Source organism: Chaetura pelagica, unplaced genomic scaffold (genome assembly GCF_000747805.2).
Source record: "Chaetura pelagica isolate M959 unplaced genomic scaffold, ChaPel_1.0 scaffold757, whole genome shotgun sequence".
NCBI classification, from domain to species: Eukaryota; Metazoa; Chordata; class Aves; order Apodiformes; family Apodidae; genus Chaetura; species Chaetura pelagica.
The window spans coordinates 1,290,577-1,302,737 of record NW_009970727.1 but is presented as its reverse complement, the minus strand read 5'-3'; the positions used below and the strand labels follow the sequence as shown (position 1 = coordinate 1,302,737).

The 12,161-nt window shown below is 57.0% G+C and overlaps 1 protein-coding gene across 1 annotated transcript; it reads right to left on the bottom strand.

The window, feature by feature from the left end:
* Positions 1 to 443: 443 nt before the first annotated feature.
* Positions 444 to 10,011, bottom strand: DEF6 (differentially expressed in FDCP 6 homolog (mouse)). The gene is made up of 11 exons (XM_010007126.1): positions 9,991 to 10,011; positions 7,668 to 7,808; positions 5,563 to 5,748; positions 3,598 to 3,825; positions 3,337 to 3,483; positions 3,062 to 3,170; positions 2,693 to 2,991; positions 2,028 to 2,194; positions 1,671 to 1,869; positions 1,206 to 1,296; positions 444 to 652 (listed from the first exon to the last, which is right to left on the bottom strand). Exons 1-11 carry the CDS (start codon positions 10,009 to 10,011, stop codon positions 444 to 446), a joined length of 1,797 nt encoding a protein of 598 aa, XP_010005428.1.
* Between the last annotated feature and the right edge of the window lie 2,150 nt (positions 10,012 to 12,161).

Genomic DNA, 12,161 nt, shown 5'->3' with positions numbered 1-12,161 from the left:
AAGGCACCTCTCAGTCTGCCAGGGCTTCCCTGGCAGCTGCTCTTGAGAGGCCATGGACCCAGGGTGCAGCAGGAGACGCAGAAGGGTTGCTGGTAGAAACCAGAGGGGACCTGCAGTCCTGGGTAACATCATCCAGACCCTTTGGTGGCTTTTTAGGTTTGTGTTGGTTTTTTTTTAGGGAGGAGCTGGGCCTCCTTTTTTTTTAGTCTGGGGAGCTGGGCCCATGTCCCTCAGAGGAGATCACCCTGCTGCCTTCTCCCCAGTGTTGGGCTGTCCAAGTCTCTGGGCACGTCATGGCTGCTGCTCTTCCCTGAAGGAAACAGGAGCATCTCTGCCTTGTGTGTAGTCACCTATGGGCTCCGTGCTGGTCTCCACTTGTCTCCATCCAGAGGTGGCCACAGCAGCCGTGTCTGCTCCGTGCTGGGCTCTGCCATCCTGAGGAGCTACTTGGTGGGCTCTGTGGCCATGGTGTCCACACCTGGAGAGGCTGGCACCCTGCTGTTCCCACCGTTGCTCACGCTGTCCTTGCTGTTGTCCCTCACGGGGTCACTGCTTTTATCCTCCACTTTCTGCTTGAGTTTGAGGGAGGAATCTCTCCGGGAGAGGAGGGGTTGGTAGCCAGTGAAGCCTCCGCTCACGTTCGTGCGCTTCTCTGGGGACAGACAGAGGAAGAGGATTGTTTCACAGGATGGTGAAGGGTAGAAGGGACCTTCATCAGTCTCCAACCTCCCTGCTGTGAGCAGGGACACCTTCCCCCAGACCAGGCTGCACAAGCCTCATCCAACCTGTCCTTGAACACCTCCAGGGATGGGGCAGCCACAGCTTCCCTGGGCAACCTGCTCCAGCCCCTTACCACCCTCATGGTGAAGAATTTCTTCCTGATGTCTGACCTAAATCTCCCCTCTTTCAGTTTAAAATCATGACCCCTTTTCCCATCACTGCTCTCTCTGGTGAAAAGCCCTTCCCCAGCTTTCCTGGAGCTCCTTCAGGTACCCCAGTCCCTGGGGTCCCAATGGACCTGTCAGCCAAGGAAAAGGGGTGCTGGTGTCTCCTGGCCAGAGGTGTCGAGGCACCTTCTCTGAAAGATGCGGGTTCTTCCAGCCTCGGATGCCCCCAAGGAGGGGAAGATGGTGGGAGCCTGGGCTGGTGCCCCGGCGTGGCTGTGCTCAGGATGGGCAGGGGGGGTGTGAGGGGTGGTCTCCTACCTCCGGGCCCGATGGGGTGCATCAGCCGGTTCATCTGGACGTTCCAGTGCTTGACGTTGGTGCTGGCCTGACGCAGCTTCCGCTGGGCAGCCTGGGAGGGCACCAGGACAGGCCTGAGCTGCTGCCCTGGGGCCACAGGCAGGACTTCCCCTTCCCTGAGTAAGCCTGTACTGGAGGCTCCCTCTGGGATGGAGACCCAGCTCACCCTCCTCTAGGTCTTCTGCTCCACCTCCCATCCTCCCCCCTCCACACACTGGACACCAGTGCAGTGCCCCTGGGGCAGGACACGCTTCTCCCAGCTCAGCCACCAAATCACCCCACAGCACAGCTCAGAAACCCCTGAGGCAACACCAGCTCGGTCCCCAAAGCTGCTGGGTGCTCCCCAGTGTGGAAGTGACTCAGGGCAGGCTGGGAAGTCCCCTGGGGCTCAGGGGTGAAGGGATGTGGCCCCAGGGTGATGCTCACCATGACGTCTTGGTCCACCCGCTGCCTGTTCACCCTCACTTCTTCCAGCTGCTTCTGCGCCTCTTCCAGACACTTGTTCTTGTTCTCCATCTCCTGCTTCAGGACTTGCTTCTCCCGCTGGGTTTTGATGATATATTCCTCTTGCTCCTCCTTCAGCTTCATCAGTTGCTTCAGCTTCTCCTCTTCCTCAGCCAGTAGCCTGTTCAAGGACGAGGTGAGGACATCCCCCTGACGCCTCATCCACCAGTTTCCCTTCTCTTCCCTGCTGGTGTCCTGGGAACCACCAGCACACCCTGCTGCCCTGGGGAAGATTGCCCTGGGAGTGGGCCTGGTGGAGCAGGACCAGGGATGTCCTACCTGGCCTGTGCGTATCTCACGGACTCCTCATCCTGCCGTGCCTTCACCTCCTGCTGCAGGGCCTCCTGGAGACGCTCCTGCATGTCCTCCAGCTCCAGGATGCGCTTGCGCTGCCGCTCTGCCTCTGCCTCCTTCAGCACCATCTCTGCCTGCATGGAGGCACGAGCCTGCAGCGAGGAGAGGAGCCATCAGCACAAGCCACCACCATCGTCCCAGGGCCCCTGTGCCCCCACGTCCCTGGGTGGATGGGACCAGACATCTCCCACGCTGGGCAGAGCCCATGGAGAGAGCTCCAGAGCAAGGCTGTGTCCCTGCTCAGGAGACACACGGTGTCCTTTGGAGCTGCAAGGTCAGAAATAGGCTCCCTTCCCACCTTGGCACTCATCTCTCATCTGCCCCATCAGCTTCATACACTCCAGGGCAGGTTCTCCTCATCTCCTGCTCCTCAGGTATCTCCCACACAGCGGTGCTGATGCCTCTGTCCCCAGGTCACACACAGCCCTCGGAGCCCAGAGGTGGCAGCAGTGTTGTTGCAAGAGCAGGACGTGCTCCTAAAAGCCCCACCAACCCCCCTGGGCTGCTACTGGGCAAGGGAAGGAGAAGGTGGAACCCACCCCAAGAGCGACACAGCCCCGTGGCAGGACAAACCATGAGGATGCACCCACCTGCTCGGCCTCCCGCAGCTGGATCTCCAGGGTCCTTTGCATCTCCTCGTGCTGCTGCCTCCGCCGCTGCTCCTCCTCCTGCAGGAGTATCTCTGCCTGTCGCTGGGCCTCCTTCAGCAGCTCCAGCTCCTGCAGCTTCCTCTCCTTCTCCTCCTGGAGCTGCTTGAGCCGCTGTGTTTCCTCCTCCTTGGCCGCCTTCCGCTGCTCCCGCTGCTCCCGCTGCTCCCGTCGCTTCTGCTTCAGGTCTTTGTGCAGGGACTTCTTGCCCTCGGCCTGCAGCCGGATGGCTGTCTGGATGGCTGGGGAGGGAAGGGGAGGGTCAGTGGGGACACGGGGGAGCTGGGGAGGGGGCAGAGGGTGGGCACAGACCCAGCGTCCACTCCTGGCGCTGCCGGGTGTCGGAGGCGCTCATCTCGTAGGTGCGGGACAAGGTCTTCACACAGAACATGCACCTCTTCCCATCCCGGTCAGGGAGCACCTGCAGGGACAGGACACAGGATGGTGTTACCCACCCCCCATGTCCTACCTTATCTCCACCTTCTTCAGCCATAGGACTGGCTCTCCCGTGGTGAAATGGTGTGTGCTTCAGCTCCCGGGATCTTCTGGGTCTCCTGTCCCCAGGCTGAGCTCAGCCCAGGTCGTACCTCCACACAGCAGTGCTTGTCCAACGTGATGCTCCCCTTCTTCTCCTTCCTCTCCTCACTCATGTAGTAGGACAGGACACTGGGCTTCAGTGTGAACCACCGCTCCGACCAGTTCCTCCTCAGCTGGCCCTTCTTCCAGAGGTAGCCCTGCACCCCGGAGACACGGGGATCAGCAACGGGGTGGGGGGCAGCATGGGCTTCGTGCCCCAGGATGCAGAATCACAGATCATCAAGCCCTACAAGCCCTACCCCACTCCTTGCCTGTTTGAGCACGTCCTCGATGACCTCCTGGTACACCTCCTCCACGGCCATGCTGACGGCCTCCTGGTCGATGCCGCGCAGGAACCGCCCCGAGTTCACCATGTCCAGGAACTGCCAGACTGTCACCCCCCCCTGCCCCTGCGGCTCCTGGGACAGGTAGTCCTCCAGCTCACAGGAGTTCAGCTCCACGTTCATGGCTGTGCAGATCTTCTTCAGCAGGTACTCCACCTGTGGGGACACGGGGCAGGGAGAGGTGAGAGCCATCCCCACCCCACCGACCCAACTGGGAGAGCACAAGACCCACATCTTCCAGCCTGGAGATGCAGAACCCTTAGGTAACCCAGAGGATAACCCCTTGGGATGGTTGTTGAGCTGCTCCACCTCAGCAGGTTGTCACTGGGTTAGAGCTTCACTTAGGGACCTCTTCCTTTTTAACCACATGACTCTCTGGGACCAGCTCCCTATGGAGGAGACGAGGGCCATTCTGAAACTGCCAAAAAATCACTTTGAGAAAGGACTCAGAAGGTTGCAACGATGTTGGGATGGTTGCCATGATGTTGGGGTGGTTGCCTTCATGTTGGGATGGTTGCCTTCATGTTGGGAACACTTCTTTGTGCTGCCAGCTCTCCCCTGCCCACAACCTAGGGACCAAGGAGCACGGATGACAACAGAGAGCCACACAGAGAGGTGACACACAGTCTCTACACCCAGCCAGATGGTATTTTTACTTGACATCTCGTCAGGAGAATGTCATGCCCTTTATTTTCTTCTTCTTTTTTTTTTTTTTTCTCCAAGCTCAGCCCCGTGAGCAGAAAGATGATTCAGTTTGTCATGGTCTGGGGCACAGGAAGCTCCTCTCCCGGGGAGCAGGAAGTGTGGTCGCCCTCCTACGTCTGCTCAGCCCTGCATCTCTTGCCTGTTTTGGGGTTTTTTTTCTTTGCCCCTTTTGGGTTGTTTTTTGTGTTTTTTTTTTGGTTTCTTTTGACTTTTCTGCTGATCTCAGGAGGTTGATGGTGGAGAAGCAGACTGGCCAGCTGGGCTCCTCCTGGTGAGGCCGCTCTTGGCTTCTGAGCTTGTCCCTCCTCTCTGCCTTCTTTGTAGGGATTTGATTTGAACCTCCTCCCTCCCCCCAGAGTCAAATTCCAGGTGGAATTTGGAGGGAGAGGTTCTTCCTTCTCTGAGGGTGGAATTTGGAGATTACTGGTGGCAGCTTTGCAGGGCAGCTGGGGCAACCTCACTCTTAACTCTCCAGATGCTGGGCAGAAGGTGAGCAGCTGGTGGCACGGAGAGGGACAACCAGATCTGCTCTGCCACTGCCTTTGTGGTGGCATGGGCTGAGAGCAGCACGAGGGACACAGCTCCATCCAGCCTGACAGTGATTTCATGGGGAGGAACCTCCCATTGTTCTGGAGTTGTAAGGATTTCTCATCATCTTCTTTTTCTCCTCCATGAAAGTCAGGAGGAGCCCTCCAACACTGTGCTCAACTCAACCCTTGGGTGAGATGGAAGGGCTTTAGGCAAGGGACCAGCTCCAGGAGAAGCTGAGCTGTGGAAGCTGGGGCTGGGGCTCTGAGAACTGGCACATTCATTTCACAGCAGGCAAAAGAGTTTGTTGGTGTGAGCCTGGACCATGGAGGAACACTATGGACCAGCCCACACCTCATCCTCCAAGACATCTATACTTGAGATACTTCAGCCTTTTGGAGGGGTCCTCCCAGCTGCTCCCAGGTCACCCCTCTCCCTGGGCAGCACAAATGGCTGTGGACATTGTGGGGGGGTGCCCAGGGCAGACAGCCCCCTCCTCCCACGCAGGCCTGCTCTCTCCCACACCCTGGAGCACCACATCTCAGGATGTGGTGGGACATGCCAGGAAGAGATAGTGGGATGTGTCACCCCAAACAGGGCTCCACCAGCTTGCAGAGCCCTGGGAGGATGAAGGTTTTGGGCAGGAGGAGCAGGTCCTACCTCATCTGGCACCATGATGAGAGGGTATTTGTCTTCAGACAGAAAGTTGAAGAGACACCAGAGCTTGAAGGCATCCTGGTGGGACACAACACTATTCCCATTCCGGTCAGGCTTGTAATTCTTCTTGGCTGTCAGGGTCCAGCAGAGCTCATCAAAGTTTTCTTTGACAAAAGCACCTTCCTCCACCTGTGGGCAGGAGCCAGGGGGTGAGTGTGGGGCTACGGGGGGTTCTGGGGAGGAAGGTCTGGATGGGGGGTGGGCAGAAACCCTCACGCCTGAAACCTGTCCCTGCTGGTGAGAAGCATGGAGGGGATTGATGGTGGGACCACAACGAGAGTGCAGGTGGGCTCTGACCCGCGATGCCAGCATGTGTCCCCACCACAGGTCCCCTTATGCAGGCAAGTGACACATGTCAGAGAGTAGAGAAGATGCTAGGGAACCTCTGCAGCACCCGAGCACTGTGGTGGCTCTGCTATGTCCTGCCAGGCTTTGGAGCACCACCAGGAACCCTGTGGTGAAGCACACCCAGCACCCTGGGGTGCTCTGCCCAGCCCACCTCCCCATCCCCTCCAAGCCTTTGGCTCACTCTCCTTGTCCCATCTGGCCACAAAGAGGAACCAGGGCTCAGCAAAGGGAAGTGCTGGCCTGCAGGCAGCAGTGCAGGCAGGAGTGATGCCTCCACTGATCTCGGCCTGTCCACGACCTCTAGCATCATGAGATGCTTCACACAGCAGTTCTGGTGTGGCACCAGTGAGCTGTGACAGAGACCAGAGACCAAAGCAGCCTGGCAACATCTGTCCTCTCCATCCAGGCTGCCTGAGTCCCACCCCACGGGCACGAGGCAAAACCACAGCCTGGACTAGCAGAACCAGAGAAGAACCTCTGGGTGGCAGAAAGCTGGAAGTCCCTCTTACTAGGAAAGCCCACTTCTCGTTCTCAGGCTGCCTCTGGGATTTTATTAGCCACGGTGAAACTACAAGGGGCTTTAAAGGCCACCTCTCCAGTAACCACATGGGAAAACTGGCAGGATTTTGGCTGCTCTGCCGTGGGGACGTTGAGCTGGGTTGACCTTGGGCAGCTCTGTCCTCTCCTTGCAGCCCTAGACCAGGCTGGGCAGCTCCTGAGCAGCTCAGGACGTGGCAAAGACCTTCCTGAAGACCTGCCTGGAGCACCACACGGCAGGGAGAGGCAGGGCTGAGCAGGGGAGGGAAGGGAGCAGCTCCTGCCCCCCCCCTCCAGGCCCCCCCCGCTTTTGAGCACACAGTGGAAGAAAATTGTCAGTCATTTTTCCTCCCCTCTCAGGCCTGGAGGAAACCAGCACCCAGCCACAAGGTCTCCTGTGCCAAACAAAGGTGCCTTTGAGCTGTGCAGAAAAAAAAAGGGAACAAGCCCCTGCCCACTCCAGCCTCGGCTCCTGCCCTGGCACCTCGTTTTCCTTCTCCTCTTCTTTCCCAAATGAGGTCACACCTCACATTTCAACAGGAGTGGAGAAGGAAAAGGGGCTGGGACAGGCAGCTGGGTGGTTTCTGAGCCCTTTAGGAGGCACCTAAAGGTGTTGGGGCTCCATCCAGAGCCTCCATGGAAAGGGCTGACTTTAGAGACGTTGGGGATTGAACGTTTCTCACTCATTTTGGCATTTACCTGAGAGCTCCCCAGCTCTCTCTATCCTTTTGGGTTTTTTGGGGAGGGACTTTTTACTAGGGTGTGTAGTGACAGGATGAGGGGTAACAGTTTTAAGCTGGAAGAGGGGAGGTTTAGGTGAAATTCTTTAGATTGAGGGTCATGAGAGCCTGGCCCAGGTTGCCCAGGGAAGCTGTGGCTGCCCCATCCCTGGCAGTGTTGAAGGGCAGGTTGGATGGGGCTTGGAGCAACCTGGGCTGGTGGGAGGTGTCCCTGCTCATGCAGGGGGTGGGACTGGATGATCTTTAAGATCCCTTCCAACCCAAACCATTCCAAAATTCTATGATATTTTTTTCCCCCACCCACAGCACCTCCAAGACCAGAGGGTGGTGGAACAACAGGGCTCCCACAGGAGTCAACCAGGGACTGTGGTGTCCCCAGTTGAGATACAGCAAGTGGGTGCTGGGGATGCCTGAGGGACTGACCTTATCCAGGATGTACTTGTTGAGGTAGGGCATGTAGCCCTGGCTGGACACGGGCCCATCGTCGTCGTCACGGAAATGCTCCTCCAGCGCCACCGGGTCGTGGGGGATGCACAGCACTGTGTACAGGTTGTGGGACAGCACCTGCCCGAGCAGGAGGGACAGTCAGGAGGTGAACAACCCCCAACCCTGCCCCATTCCATCCCCAACCCACCCAGGGACCATGCCTGGCCCAGCACCACCCCCCTGCAGCCCCAGCAGTGAGGAACCCTTTGGGCTTGGCAGAGGGAGAGGGGAACGTTCCCACAAACCAACCTGAGGGAATCACATCAAACCAGGCAAAACCAGAGGATTTTCCCCACATTTGTTTATTTCTCAGCCCATGGAAAATGTTTAATATATTATTTTTAAATGAAGGGGCTGTTTCTACTATTAGAGAGCAAACAGGACATGGAACTTTCATCTAGACAAGATGATAAGTCACCCCAAGCCATGTGCTGGGCAGCTGCCCTGGGTGATTTCTTGCAAACACAACCAACCACAACTCTCACCAGAGGAGCACAGAACTGCCACAGAGATGAAAATGAGAAAATACTGATAAAAAGCTAAGGAGAGGTTTTGTCTGGAAGCAGATGAGGGGGACCTGGAGACGCACCATCTCCAGAAGCAGTCTGCAGATGTCACCAACCAGCCCGTTTATGTTCAAATCCACCCCAAAGAAAGCATGGTTTGAAGCTCCCAAATTTCCCACATGCTGGAAAGCCCCACGTTGCTGCTGGAGCCCAGAGCAAGGCTGCCCATGGCCATCCCCAGTATCTCCAGCTCCTGGGCAGGCTGATGTCTCCTTGTCTTTACCTCCCAGCAGGCAGGCAATGGCTAAAGGACTGTCCCAAACTGATGTCTTCCCACTGCACCAGGGTTTTGGATGGGGCTTGGAGCAACCTGGGCTGGTGGGAGGTGTCCCTGCCCATGCAGGGGAGGTGGATCTAGATGATCTTGAAGATCCCTTCCAACCCAAACCATGCCATGATTCTGTGATTTGCAGCTTGCCAAGGGTCCCAGGGAGGGGCTGGGGGAGATGGGGAGCAGCATCCCTGCTCCTCTGTGCAGGGCTGGAAATTTCCTCCCAGCAGGAGCGGAGCCACCCGAGGCCACAGCAGCTGCTGCAGCTGCAGATGGTTCTTGCTCAACCAGATTTTCTTTCTCATTTTCACCCTCTGGCCCGATGTGATCACCTGTGCTCCACCCTGTGCTCCAACACCCCGAGGCATTAGCCCTGAGTGCTGCTGCTGTGGCTGCACCCCAGGGGTGGGGTGGGGTGGCAACACTCTGGGCATCCTCTGGGATGATTAACCAACCTACCAGGATAGAGTGAAAGTTTAGGAATTGCTTCCCATTTCCCACTTCCTCATCCCCATCCCTCATGCTTCCTCTTGCAGCATCTCAGAAAGGCCTGGGGTTGTCTCCCTGGCCAAGGGCAGCACCTTGACCCCTCCATCCATCCCAGCACACTGCAAACCACAGCCCCTAAACCACAGTGGTCACCTGGAAAACACTAAAATGGGAGGAAAGCCCTGGGCAGGCTGATGTGGAGTGTGTGGGGCCAGGGCTGCCCCAACCCCATGGAGGGAGAAAGAGTGGGAAACACCCCCCCCCCCTTTCCAGGCTCTGAAATGAGGGAGAAGAGAGGAAAATAACTGGGGGAAAAAGGAAGGGATATTCTGAGCCTTTGAGAGCAGTTTGGTAATGCAGCCTTTCCCCCAGGAGTTGGCCGGGGGCTAAGAGAAGTCTGCCTGACACACCTGAGCACCCAAAATCCCTCTGAGCACCCCAAATCCCTCTGAGCACCCCAAATCCCTCTGAGCACCAGCCCCGAGGCTGTTTCTCCACCCTCTTTCCTGCTTCCCCCATGACTCCCCACTCCCACCCCTCTGTAGCTGCTGCTGCTGCCAGCCAGAGCTGGGGGTGGAATATTTAACACTCCTGGAGACTGGCAGCCCCTCTTCTCCCCTGTGGGAGACACTGGGACAGATGCCAGGGCTGGGGGGGACCTCTCAGGCTGAAAAGCACCAGGATGGCTCCGACCTGCCTGCCCCAGCTGGGCACAACCACCTCGGGGGGCTCAGCTCTGCCCATGGGAGCCACATCCCACATCCCAGTCAGCTCCTGTGGATGTGGGAATTCACTCAGCTGGGGAGGATACGATGGTACTGAGAAGATAAAAGCTCATCCAAGAGCAGGGCTGGGAACAGAACTAACCCAACAGTCCTCACCACACAGCACCCAACCACAAGCCTCTTTCCTTCCTGTGCAGATCCACACCTACCCTCACGTAGACGTGGCACATGTTTGCATAGGAGGGTCCACAAAAAAGGCCTCAACTCCTGAGCCCAATGGCTTCACCATCAAACCTGGAAACACTGCTCAAGTCCCAGTGCAGCTGGAGAGGTGCTGGGGCTCATCCCCCAGGAAAACCCTCCTCCCCCAGCTCCTGGGGCTGGTTTTGTATCTGTAGGTGCAAGTGCTGGTGAGCACTGGCATTTTCCCCCCACTTTGTTCAAGATCCTTCTTGCAGGAACATGCCTGGCTGCGGGAGCAGAGCACAACCCTGGGGGAGTCTGGAGAGGGAACGGCCACTGGGGCTTTAACACCTCACTGCTCTAACCTGGATCTCTTCTGCACTGAACCCACGAGCAGAAAGGCTGCTTGTGTAGACCGGGGAAAACCCGAGCTGGTGCTTGGCACCAGTGGGTGATGGAAACCTGCTCTGCCTGGCCCTGGGGCAGGGGAAGAAGATCCAGGGCTGAGCTGCATCGTGGAACGGGGCAGCCCGACCTGCTGCTGTCCTGGCTCAGCACAGAAGGCAGGTGGAGAAACAGTGAGGGGTGAATCTTCCTTTCCCTCTGAAATGTCACCATGGAAATGCCATCTCTAGACTTGTAGAACGGGGAAGGTTGGAAGGGACCTTAAAGATCATCAGGTTCCAACCCCCCTGCATGGGCAGGGACACCTCCCACCAGCCCAGGCTGCTCCAAGCCCCATCCAACCTGCCCTTCAACACTGCCAGGGATGAGGCAGCCACAGCTTCCCTGGGGAACCTGTTCCAGTGCCTTCCTATCCTCATGGTGAAGAATTTCTTCCTGATGTCTCACCTAGATCTCCCCTCTTCCAGTTTAAAACCATTACCCCTTGTCCTATCATTGCTCTCTCTGGTGAAAAGTCTCTCCCTCTCTCCCCATCTTTCCCATGGGCCAACCCCGCAGCCCCTGCACGAGGGGCTTTTTGGAGCTCCTTGTACCCTCCCTGCACAAGCTCTAGAGGAAACTGCCGTTGAAGTGAGGGTCTCTGTGGCCTCAGCATCGTGGCTGGTGATAAAGATCTCCCAAGACAAACACTGCACGTGTTCACGCCAGCGTTTCGGGTCTGGCAACGCGCCCGGGCACGGCTCAGCCCCCAGGGTGCAGGGGATGCTCTGAGGGGAGCACAGCAACCCCTGGGCATTAGCAAAGGGGATTAGGCCCTGGCCTACTTCGGGATTTTCCTTAATTCCTTCAGATATTTCAACAGTTTTAAGTAGGCTCACGGGGCAACAAGTTTCTGGGGAGCAGCCGAAGGCTCTTGGCTGCAGGGCCAGCGAGTGGCTCCAGAGCCCTACAAACTAAATCCTTCATTTTGGGGCAAAACAACCCATCCCACACTCAGCCCAGCACCTTCCCTGCAGTCTATCCCAGGGGGGAGAAAGCTCCATGAAGCAGAGGGAATAAGAGAGGTGGGTTTTTCTGCAGCGTTTCACAACTCCTGTGGCCGCCCTGACGCAACATCTCCCCAAGTTTTGCAGGTTTCCAGCTCAGGTCTTTTCCCCTGCATCACAACCCCCTGCTCCAACAGGCACCTCCAACCCCTGCACCAGCCAGAAAACCACAACGGGACGTTTTTGCACCACAACAACAACAACAAAAAAAAGGGAGTCCCAGCATTTGCAAAGGGGAAAAAAGAATTAAAAATATATCAGTAATTGTCAAAGCCAAGGGGTGTTCGACCATCCCAGGGGCAGACAAAGAAGGTTTTTAAAGCCACGATGGTTTTGGTGAAGAGCTGAAAGCAGGAACAGGCTGCAAAGCTGCTGAAGGGGTGTGGGAGAGGGTAAATATGTGTAATTTCTGGCCAGACCACCAAGGAGTTGCAGTTTAAAAACGGTCTGTCTGTACCTACCGACCCACAGGCTGAACAGGAAGCAGAACTAAGGGTGCTCTGGCTGGCAAGAAAACACAAACCCGGTTTGGGCTGCTAGTTGGCCATAAAACGCTTGATAAAGTGAAAAGAATTGGGGAAAAACCCAGATTTCTCCTCATTTTCACCTAGAAAATACATCGGAGCACGAACTCCCCCCACCTTTTCCTGAAAGGGAGACAAGGCAGAGGCAGAAACTTCACTAGAACCAGTGCTGAGGTGCTAACAAGGTCCTGGGAATCTTAATATTCCTCCGTAGAAAGAGGC

Coding starts and splice junctions, on each gene's coding strand:
- DEF6 (XM_010007126.1), bottom strand. CDS start 10,011: ATGTGCCACGTCTACGTGAGG. Junction 7,809..9,990: donor TGTGCCACGTCTACGTGAGG/GTAGGTGTGGAT, acceptor CTGCTCGGGCAG/GTGCTGTCCCACAACCTGTA. Junction 653..1,205: donor GCACCCCATCGGGCCCGGAG/GTAGGAGACCAC, acceptor GTCTGTCCCCAG/AGAAGCGCACGAACGTGAGC.